General features: G+C 37.0%; 1 protein-coding gene across 4 annotated transcripts; it reads right to left on the bottom strand.

Moving 5' to 3' along the window:
• Window positions 1–11,542, bottom strand: LOC117407033 (interleukin-18 receptor accessory protein-like). Of its 4 annotated transcripts, XM_034011567.3 has the most exons (13): window positions 11,438–11,542; window positions 7,962–8,095; window positions 7,589–7,721; window positions 6,930–7,194; window positions 6,358–6,523; window positions 6,023–6,197; window positions 5,597–5,665; window positions 4,965–5,091; window positions 4,727–4,881; window positions 4,380–4,526; window positions 1,714–1,899; window positions 763–1,083; window positions 1–623 (listed from the first exon to the last, which is right to left on the bottom strand). In XM_034011567.3, exons 2-13 carry the CDS (start codon window positions 7,980–7,982, stop codon window positions 550–552), a joined length of 1,839 nt encoding a protein of 612 aa, XP_033867458.1. In that variant the 5' UTR covers window positions 7,983–8,095; window positions 11,438–11,542; the 3' UTR covers window positions 1–549. The 4 variants fall into 4 exon arrangements, with proteins under 4 accessions (XP_033867458.1, XP_033867457.1, XP_033867459.1 ...); XM_034011566.3 differs by lacking the exon at window positions 11,438–11,542 and having other exon boundaries at window positions 7,962–9,072; XM_034011568.3 differs by lacking the exon at window positions 11,438–11,542 and having other exon boundaries at window positions 7,892–8,011.
• Between the last annotated feature and the right edge of the window lie 556 nt (window positions 11,543–12,098).

Here is a 12,098-nt window from a genome sequence, read left to right as displayed (position 1 = left end):
CTCTATAGCGCACTCTTGTTAATCTTGCATTGTAATACTGTATTGCCCTGCAACACCTGTAAGTTGCCTTGGATAAAGCAGCCTGCCAAATAAATAATAATAATAATAATAATAATAATAATAATAATAATAATAATAATAATAATAATAATAATACTATTTTCCATGGGCATGCCTGTTTATCATGGGCAATAAGTTAGGAGAGCTTATTTCAACAAGAAGACAGTCCCTTTACAGCTGTCAAAATACAGACCATTACAGCAAGCAAAACAAAACTGTTATGTTGACCAATAGCATTGTTGAACTGATAAGCAGCTTAATACAGTACACAAGTCAGAGACAGTTCTTACAGTATATATAGATAAAGAACACCCCCTGGTGGCTGATGAATCACTGGTTAACAACATAGAACCACCTTGGATCACAGAGCTACAAAGAGTGACTGCCATTAAGGTTCTGGTCTGTGTCCACTCACCAGCCACCTAATATTTAGGGATCATTTTTTAAAGATTTGCATGCCAATACTGCCTTTACCTGTCTTGGACCTTGTCAGACTCTATACATTTTGCAAATCCACTTTAAATCTTTTTTGTTCACAAAGATCCACACTCCATCTCTGCAGGCTGTGGAACAGAAACTATTATTATTATTTATTTCTAAGCAGACGCCATTATACAGGGAGACTTACAACTGTCACAAAATACTGCAGTAAAAAGTATCACACTAAACATGTTGGAGACTCGTCACAATCCAGGATCTCACCGTTGGAGACTTTTGTTTTCTTTACCGGCATGTAATACCTGACATTCTTCCAAAATGTAGAATCAGAATGATTAGATTTGGAACCATTCCATTTCATTGCTGGTAAAATCTTTAGTGCCCTCTTGACTACATGAGGGAGGGTATCCATTTCGGGCAATGGCCTGAACTTGATCAGAATCAGTTTAAATTGATTGTCGACCAACAGGTGATTGATTCCTGTCTGCAGTTCAAAAATGCAAGGACTGCTTATGTATCTTGGGCTGAGGACATAAATCACTCTTCTGCTTCTTTTGATAGATGAAACAATGTCTTCTGTGTAAGCTGAAAGGTCAAACAAAAGAATTAGAACTAACATTTTAAAATAATGGCTGGAATTCATATGAATTCCAATGCAGTTTCATACAACTGCATATGAATAACATTTTTTTTTAATTTTCTGTAGTCCTGAAGATCATTTTTAAAAGGAATGGCCACCAAGTCATAATGAATTCAAGTAGAACGCCATCTGAGTATGAGCTACAGCACTGGTATGTTTTATAATGACAGTATTTTCTGGGGAAACTGGGACCAATGTATCTTATTATAATTAAAACGTTTCAGTGCAAACCTTTTCAATTCAAACCCATGCAAATAAAAACGTCAGGTTAGACCGTCTATGTACTATGTGTGTTGCAACCAAAATATGCTAATACATACAAATATCCAATATTAGGAGTAGAATATTTATTTAACATACTCCTCCATAAACTCTCTCTCTCTCTCTTGTTTTGTAACATTAACAGTCTGTTGTTTTCTTTCTTCTGTCAGAGGTACATTCTTAGTGAATTAGACCCAATGTTTGCTATTGCTAACTTCAAAAACTACTGTACGCTATCACTAAGACCCATTCATACTGCATATTCTTCTGTGGGAGTGTTTGCACATCTGTGAAATTTTGAAATACATTCTCACCTCCTCCTGGTAGCACATCCCTCTCAAGGAAGCATAACTTGTATCCGCACTGCTGCTCCAAGAACTCTGGGAGGAGCTTCAACACAAACATCTCTTCTGTAACACCACCTCCCTCTTCTGACTCCAAAATGTCTTCAGAAGAGAAGTGGTTAGCATGTGATATAAAGGCATCATATTCCTTCCCATCTGAAATGTAATAATAATAATAATAATAATAATAATAATAATAATAATAATAATACAGAATTAATAAGTAGAAGAAAAATCAGGTTCAGAGTCAAGCAGTCAATGTCAGGTGGAACGCACCTTAAAAGGAAACATACATTTCAGGTAACCTAAGTGATCCTTTCCAAAATATTTTAAAAATACACATTTTAAAAATGTTTTTATATTAAGAAAAAACAAAAAACACATTTGTTTGGTTTATAATAGCATAAATATCCCCTGCAGCGGTCATTATCCATTATGAGAACATTCAGCTCTAGCGGGCTTCTATCAGAAAATAGGTGCCTGATGGAACATCACAGCACCAACTGTGAATCAAACTTAAAACCAATCCGTGCAAGTGCTGGCTTTTTCATGTTGACTTGCCGTGATGAAAGCTTGGTTCACATCTATTGGTCAAAACCAATTATATTAGCCACCAAAACCAGCCTATCAATACTTTGCACCAAGGAAAGCAACCAGTCCTGAACCCCCAACTGCAAATCAGCCAATCACAGCCTCTCAGCTCGACTGGTGCTCAGCATCTTTCAAAAACAACAAACCGAGACACCGACAATTCAGTAATATTGCTCCATTCAGAAATCTGGCACTGTCCAGATAGACTATAAGCAGTTCTGACAAGTAAAAAGTTGCATGCTTAATAAAAAGTTATTTGTTTTCTTCTCCAAATATGTAAGTGATACTTCACAAACGTTTTCAGGACTATTTTCCTAAAACATTTCTCAGTGGAAGAATACCTGCTGAATCATTAGTTCAAGGTAAACCCTTAAATCGACTGGCACTATAGCCTATACTATAAATACATAATGATGCTTACTATATAATTAAAACTGAAAACAATTTACAAAAAGTGTCTATTTGCTTGTAGTTGTGTATTTACAATGGAATTACTATGTAACCACATAGGCAATTACAGTGTCATTTTTAACAGTGTAGTTAAAGACGGTTGTAAAATGTACCCTGATAAGTAGTTTAAATATTTCAACTGCTGTATCTCCAAAGTGCTGGTGCTATATCTCAGTGTGTGTGCTAGTTTATCTTACAGGAGAGGTCAAAAAGGTCCACAGCAAACAGATTTAGAACATATTAACAAACACAAATTGAATAACACTATGCTTTGATAAAATCTACACAAGCTACCTTAAATGTTTTTTTTTTTAAAATTATTTACCCGATGAGTTAGTTAACAAGACTTGATGGGTTAAAAGGTGTTTTGATGGGTTAAAAAGTGTGGTATTATTGAAACTGTTTTTTAAATAAGGCACACTTTATATTCTACTTATTTTAACTTTAGTTTAAAAACAACTGGGGGCAGCAAAGTAACCTTTTGAGACAACCTTTTGACAGCAAAGGAAACTGGGTTATTAAGATATTTCACTTGTAGTCATTTCATGTACACCACTATCTCGGATCAATGTAAAAAAATCCCCATGGTTACATGTTTTTCCATAAGTAATGACGCATGCAACCAAAAAAAAAAAAAAAAAGTTCATAGTGGCTATTAAAGGCCAAGAGGAAACCACTTTTTTTTTTTTTACTGCACATTTTAAATAAAAAAACACCTTAGAGGTAAAGTTGAAAGGAGTAAACATCTAATATCCTACAGTAGTAGAGCCAATCCCTCTTGTACTTTTATTTTTTTTCTTCAAACCACACCTGGTTAGTAGTGTTATAAATCGATGTTATCCCCTATTTTGACCCAATTTAAATGTCTCCTCACTGTTACAACCCGCTCAACGATCAAGAGGACTGAAGCTCAATGAACGACCTGTTCTAACTGTCGAGCCAGTTGCTTCACCTGCCAAACCCAATTGACATATCTTGCAAGCATATATGTCAATTGGGCTCTGGACTCTTGACCAGAGGGTCGTGGGTTCAATCCCCAATGGGGGACACTGCTGCTGTACCCTTGAGCAAGGTACTTTACCTAGATTGCTCCAGTAAAAACCTAACTGTATAAATGGGTAATTGTATGTAAAAATAATGTGATATCTTGTAATAATTGTAAGTCGCCCTGGATAAGGGCGTCGGCTAAGAAATAAATAATAAATAAATAAAGCAAGGCCTCAGCCTGGGCCTTCTGCATCTGGATGACTAATTGATACTGTGTTAGGGAAATAAACTGTAGCTTTTCTTTTATTTGGTCCTTTTTTGCAAAGGTAAATGCTGGAGGGAGACTTTTATCAATGCCACTATTAAAATTACATTGTATTAAACACAGGGGCCAGTTTTGAAACAATACAAATTCAAGAGTTCAATATGCTGTGAACCAGTGTTGGTGTGATAAAACACATGCAGCATGAATACAGCCCATGACAGTAAGGGACACATTATTTTACTAAAGCAATTTGACTGGCTAAATAGTTTTACATACTTTTTAAATACTTAAAAATTTGGGATGAACGTATGATTGAACACAAAACAGATGAATCTGCACTTACCTCCTATGGTTTCATCGTATGGAAAATAATTTCTGTACAACAAAACTATTTCAATCCAGTGAATATATATGTAGGCACTTCCACCAAATATGAAAACGACTGTCGAAATAATTCCACACAATATGTATGTTAGAAAGGGTCCATTCACTATAAAAGAGAAATATCATACAATAAGTATGTTTTATAAGATATTTATTGCAATGACAAAGCTTAAATGTTTTTTGCAATGGTTTGATTTTAAACGTTAAGACATACATACTGTGTAACAGTCTTTAATAGTCACAGTATAGATATAGCATCTAGGTACAAATTCAGTGTGTTGTTTGAAACACACTTTAAACTCTTACCTGGACTCTTCTTTTTAAGCCTCAATATACCAGTTGTGTTCCCTTGAAAGTTTTGTGCAAAGCAGGTAAATGTGGCAATAAGGTGTCTTTCAGTCACTTTACTCAAGTAAGCTGTGTGGAGAATAGTTTTTCCCTTTCTGTCATCCTCAACAATTCTGTGTGAAAAAATCCAGTAATGTAAAATAAAATGATAAACTTGACTAAATAAATACCCACACAGATAAACACACACACTTACCGGCTTTCTTCCAATTCCAGTCTGATGTCAGTTGAGTTGTCATTGTTATTGACTAACCATTTAATTGTAGGTGTAAAGTTTCTTTCAAAACCAAAATTAACTCTGCACTCCAGTGTTACAGATTTCCCTGTAAAGGTACATATATTTAATTCAAATATAAGGATACTTTTTTTTTTTTTTATTGCAAACCAGCCTCACTATTCCAATTAAGATTGATTAATTATGAAAAAAAAAAGCTTATCAAAAACACTGCTCAAGAGAGACCAGGGAATAGTTTGTCTTTGGAAGATTCTTCTTTGGAAGTTTTTTCTTTGAAAAGTGTTAACTCTTTAATTCTGTTTAAATCTTTAATTAGCTTGTATTTATTTCAAAACGACAGACAAAGGTTATAAAACCGACAAACAAGAGTGCTTAAGAAACCGTATATCATTTATAAGAAGTAGGTAGAAGTAAACCTGGTAAATAACAAAAACAACAATACAGAATTATAAAAAAGAAACACTACTAGAGTACTATACCACACTACATTGTTCTTTTTATTTTTAAAAAATGGTGCTTTGTTGAGCACAGACAAAGTAACATACAAATGCAATGTATTACCTATATAATCCTGTGAATAACTCAAATCTTACCAAGTTCTGCTTCAATAGTCTTCACACCATTGAGGTTGAGAATAGATGGTGGTCTCTTGGTTTCTTGTCCTGTGAAGCACAAAAAATATAAGAAACAAAAAAAGATTTTAAAAGGTGGGCAACACGTATTCTTAACCCATCTTACCCATATATGAGTAAGCATTCCAATCTACAGCAAAAAGAAAATGACCTGTACTTCTTAATTCTGGGCTTAATGCAAATACAGGAAGCACATCTGCAAGCTTGCCAACATGGTTAATATAAATGAGACTGTTTCAGTAGCTCATTAGGTAAAACTTACTTTAATTTTGATACTCTAAAACATTGAAGACATTGAGAAAGTCTTCTAGTCAAAATCTTGCTGAACACCACCTTAAAACCACTGAATATACCATTTGTTAGTAACAACAACCTAAAAGCACTTACCAAAAACTCTGACTGTTAACATTCTTCTCACAATCCACAGAGTATTGTTTTCACTGTAGTTTAAATCACATGTATAATTGGCAGCGTCTGTTATATAGACCGTCTTTAGTACAAGTTTTTCATTTTCAAGTTCCAGCGTTGGTCTGTTTTTGTTCAATTTCACAGGTTTCCCATTCTGAATAATGAGAATACAAAAACAGTTATACAGCTACTATGTATATTACTTATATTCATTGTTTATGTCAAATGTTTGGGATAATTTGTGTCCACAAAGCAAACTGAACTTGAATCTTAGAAAGGTACCAATACTTAGCAATAACATGCCATTACTGTACCTTGTACCATCTCACAGGCAAATGTCCCGAAGCACTGTAACAAGTCATAGGACAGGTTATTGAATCACCGCTACCAGACAGTAGGTCTACTGTGCTGTGTGCATAATCCTGGCAGTGTGTCTTGTTTTTCTGCTTAACAGCTAATGTGAGGTATATCTTCTCATCCCTGTAATTCATTCAAGAAAAATGTGCAGAGGACATGAGTGTTAATACAAAATTGTAAAGAAAGGTTTTTATCATCTGATACTCAATGTATCTTTTGTCACAGCTGACTGAGCTTTTTCCACAAATAGCAAAATCTGTTGGAACTCTTCTTAACAGATCATTTTTTACTGCTCAGAGAACGTGTTTTTTTTTTTTTTCCACCAACCCCTTTGTATTGACCCAACAATGCTAGAATGTAATCAGAACTTAAGTTAAAACACTGAATCAAAATCAGCCTTTATTGCATACTCAAATAGAAATTAACAGAGGCAGTTAAAACTGAGCATCATTTTTGATAGCTAACACTACTTCAGTGTGGTATGTGTAAGAATGTTAAAAAAAAATAATTCCCAGAAATGTAACCCTACCTTATTTGACAGGAATATACCCCTGAGTGAATAGTTTCCAGTTTTGTAAACCATAAGAAATTTCCTTTCAGGATAACGTTCTCGTGTCCATTGCCAACCAGCTGTGCCTGGCCCCCATTCTGATAATGTCGAAACCATGCAACCTTGTTTTGATAGCTCTCGGAATCATTATAGATAACTGATTGATTTAGTGAAGCACATTGCATTATGAATTGATCTCCAGCTAAAGCTATATATCCACCTGGCTGCATTCCAGTCAAGAAACCTGTTGATGACATTCATGAAAGCAAATCTAAATATTACATTCACTTGTACACATCTACTGTTGATGTTATGTCTTAGAGTGGAAAGAAACTTAAAATAAGTTCAATGATGTTAAAAAGAATAGACTAATTAAACGTGTTATGTGTTTTACGTGATACAACGGTTTTCACAAGATAGGAGGTGCCCGATAAATACATTTTCATTTTCATCAATACCTACATTGATCGGTAGCATGAGGTTCACCCTATTAAATGTTAGTTTTTTGTACTGTATACATATCCCGTGTTAAATAAATAAAAAATAATAAACGGTAATAACTAAAGCTATTTATAAATGTATTCAACAACTTCCAACATTTATACTGCAATTTTTTCAGTCTAAAATTTTAAACCCACTTAAGAGTGTCCATTGGATGCTCATTTGATAACGGCCACCATCAGCGTGACTTGGAGAGATTGCGTTCTGAAAGCCCACAAGCACAACTGGGGCTGACGGAGTCCTACTTGAAATCGATTTCATCTTGCTCTGCTGCTGAGAAAAATTAGCTTACTTCAAAGTATGTGAGGCAGATGGAAACGTTGCATAATTTGTGTTGGCTATATACTGACACACATGTTTAACAAGACGAGACAAACAATTGTGTTTTATATGTTAGTTTTAAAAAAACAAAAAACAAAAAAACAAAATGGTGATAATACCTTCAGTTTCCTGGAATTTATAAAAAGTCACTTGGACACCAGGCAACAACAACAAAATGAATGACAATACCCAGTACACTTCAGTCCACATGTTCGCTTTGTGAAAGGCATTAACAGCATCTGTCCAATCTTTGCTGCCTCTCCAAGGGTCGTGCACTGTCCACGTCTTGCATTGCAGGTACCCAAATGTTTTCCTGTTTCCAGCTTACAAAGAGACACACGAAATAATAATTTGGTCATTAACTCGAAACAAAAGCAAAACGTCATACTGCAGTGTTGCTTAGAAGTAAGGATTTCCTTTCTCTTTTTCAGTACTAGAGCTTATCAAGCAATTCTGACAAAGACAGCAGCACAGCTTTTTTTATTTCCACTTGCAAAACACAAGGAAGGAATGTAGGACACAGTATCCAGTTTGTAACCGAAAACTGCCCCCCCATGGTATTGTACAATTAAGCAGTGTTGTGCGCTCAACATTCGGCAGGATATGACGCAAAAGTAAAAGGAACAGCCTTTCCTGGTGAGGTATCTATGGCAACGGGTTCCTGATCTCTATCTTTTCTACAGCCACAGCTGTTTATATTCCTGAAAAGGCAGCTTACAGATAGGGTGACTAGACTATCTGGTTTCCCGTCAATCGTCCGACATTCATCAGTCTTAAAAATGTCCCGGTTTTCATGCAGCCACTACCTTTTGTCAAAATAACGTTGCAGTGAAAAGTTTTTTTTAAAAAAGGTACCAGGTAGAACATTATTTTTATAAAGTGATTAACACAGACAGACATCTGTGATTATTCCTCAGTTGCATCATGCGTTTTCATTTAGGGTATATTCAATACGATTCTACACAAGTATGTGCAATATGGTAATTTTGTAGCTGTTGTTCTGGCGGGATTTAGACCAACAATGACAAAACGTAAATGTATTGTAACGATCTGTGCCTTTGTGTTTTTGTTCCCGCCGCCGCTTTGTTTACCTGTGTCTGTGTAATAGCGTGTGTTCAGTGTCTCCCCTGTGATTGGCTGTTATCTGGGAGCGCAAGGGGGGTGGGAAAGGTCGCCTCAGCTGGCACAGGAGGACACGCTATGCATAGCGGCTTCGGGTGATGCAGCATCGTTCTCCTCCGACATGCAGGTGGGGGACACCCTTGCGGTTGATCTGTTCCCAGTCACGAGAGGCACTAGCCCACACAGCAATTGTGACAGAGCATCTGGTCAGGCTGGGCCTAACCTTAAACAATGCAAAGAGTCGGCTTGCACCGGTACAATGCACCACGTATCTGGGGCTCCGGCTGGACTCCAATACAATGCGCGTATACCTGTCGGACGACAGGATAGCAGCTATTCAGGATTGCCTCTCCCTGTTTCGACAGGAATCGCAGGTAACCCTCAGGGTGTGCCAGAAACTACTGGGTCTGATGGCAGCAGCTACAGCAGCAATCCTAAATGCAAGCGTGGCTCAATGCATTTCATCTCAATGCCAAACGCAACAGACACCACCGGTTGACTGTGTCTCTCACGTGCTCAGCAGCCCTACATTGGTGGAGGGTTCCCTCTCACCTGTGCAGACGGGTGCAAATGGGAGTAGTACTGAACCGCCAAGTGGTGACAACAGACGCTTCCAACTTGGGATGGGGAGCGGTCTGGAAGGGCAGGGGAGCCCGCGGATCCTGGTCGGACCGCTGGGCACCCCTGCACGTAAACATGCTAGAGTTGCAGGCGGTGTTCCTTGCTCTCCAGCACTTTCTCCCAGTGCTGAGCGGCACACGTGCGTTGATCCGGATGGGCAGCACAACAGTAGTAGCGTATATCAACCACCAGGGAGGCCGTCGGTCCCCGAGGTTGCATGGCATAGCTTTCAAGCTATTAATATGGGCTCAGACCAACCTGCTGTCCCTGCGGACGACGCACATTCCGTGAGTGGTGAACTGGGCAGCGGATCTCCTCTCCAGGAGAGGTCCGCATCCGTCAGTGGCATCTCCACCGTCAGATGGTGGAGCGCATTTGGGAACAGTTCGGGAAGGCGCAGGTCGATCCACCTTGAAAGTGTATTTAGCTGCTATATCTGCTTGCCATGCCCCCGTAGATTCTATGTCTCCGGGTGTGCATTTTTTGGCTACGCGCTTTCTTAAAGGTGCACAGCGATTACATCCTCCTAGGAGTACTGTTCTCACAGAGTGGAGCCTTAACATTGTACTGGAGGCTCTTACAAAGGCTCCGTTTGAGCCCTTAAACTCCATAGAGCTGAAGTACCTGTCTATGAAGACAGCCTTCCTTTTAGCTATCACCTCTGCCAAGTGGATCAGTGAGCTGCAGGTGCTGTCTGCACAGCTCCTGCATGTGTGTGTGGAAGGATGGAAGCAGAGTGTCGCTGCGCACCAACCCCACTTTCCTCCCCAAGGTGATTACAGCTTTTCACATTAACCAATCTGTGGAACTGGAGTGTTTTCATCCGCCTCCATTTGCTTCATCGGAGGATGAGAGATTAAACTTCCTCTGCCCAGTGCGGGCATTGAGATATTACGTACTTAAGACAAAAGCTTTGCATAAATTGGACCAGCTTTTTGTTTGTTACGGAACACGGACTATAGGACAGCCCCTTATTTTTTTTATTTTGTGCAACATTATGAAAGGGGGTTAATACGTTTTCATTAAAATAATAAACAAATATAATTTAAATGCATGTGTCTGTCCCAAACTTACAGTAATACAGGTTTATCACATCATTGGCTTATGCTTTCATGGTGAATTTTCACGGCGTAAGCTTTATTAAACAACACAACTGCAATTTACAGTGACTAGATGGTTTGCTGTAAATTCTAATCCACATCATACACTTTACTTCTAGTCACTCTACTGTATATCTTCGCTATGGGGATGAGTTTAAAAAACTGGATTTGCTAGAGATTACTTAGGATAATAATAGTATCTATCAATTCCACGGGGTGGAGGGAGGGATCTAGTAAAAAAAAATGTTATCCCTTGAACCAAATTTAAATATTATCCAACTGCAGAACTTAGGAAAAATATATCACATCTAGTTTTTTAAACTCATCTCTCAATGCCCCTCATGAGGGAAGATATACAGTAGTATGACTAAAAGTAAAGTATATGACAAGGTTTACAACTTGCAGCAAACCATCTAGTCACTGTAAATTGCAGTTGTGTTGTATAATATTATATATACACCTAACCTGTATTACAGCATAAGAAAAGTATGACATATAATCATGTCATTTTATGATTAAATGTGTGCGGTAATGACATTAAAGGTTTAGGACAGTTTGACAGCATTTCAAACAAAAAATAATTAAAAATCAAAAACTAAAATATATCATTACATTTGAGACACATTTTTGGTAAGTCTGTTAAGTTGTGTATTTTCTATTTGTATTAGTAGTATTGTGCATACTCTTTGCATAGGTGGTGACTGATTACAATTATTGGTGTATTAATGTCTAATACTGGATCTAATGCTAAAAACAAAACATACGTAAAATGTATAATGTATATCCAGTCATTTATAAAGAGTTCAATCATTAGCTACTTACAGTTATGCCGGTTATGTCGGTATTTAATTCACAGGAACTTAGCCTTCCTGTCGTCGTTGTTTTTATCAAGTAACCCTATTAACACTGCTGCCTGCTAACTTTCTATGGATTTCCTGTGCAAAGATGACCTTGATAATTTTTTGTATGCACGGATGTAAAGTCCTATCACGTCACACAGGTTGTTTCAAAATTGAGTACTTTTTCCCAGAACGTGGACGCCTACAGTACACGAGTTTGAGAAAAAATAAATACTACATTTAGTGCTGTAGTCTATATATATTTATATATATTATTTGTTTCATTATTTGTATTTCTTACATTTGGAACATATTACTATTAAACCAAACAAACTCCCAGGAAAAAAAAAAAAAAGTGTGGGGTATATTTTCAATGTAATTACTTCATGCTTTTACATACTTATTTGAACAAAACAATATAATTCAGTATTTTTTAAGCACCGTTCAGTTGTTAGTTTCTCATTTTGTAACAATAATATGGATTTTTCCACTTCACAAAAAATAGACATTCGTTAGAGTGGAGTAACATTTTGAAAATATGTCCCGGTTTTCCAGTTTATCTTTTAATTATTAAACAAATTAAAAGAAGGATGGCAGTTGGCACCTGTTTAATATACTTCAAATGACATGTCTTTGTATTCAGT

Source organism: Acipenser ruthenus, chromosome 8 (genome assembly GCF_902713425.1).
Source record: "Acipenser ruthenus chromosome 8, fAciRut3.2 maternal haplotype, whole genome shotgun sequence".
NCBI classification, from domain to species: Eukaryota; Metazoa; Chordata; class Actinopteri; order Acipenseriformes; family Acipenseridae; genus Acipenser; species Acipenser ruthenus.
This window is presented reverse-complemented; position numbering and strand designations above follow the sequence as displayed.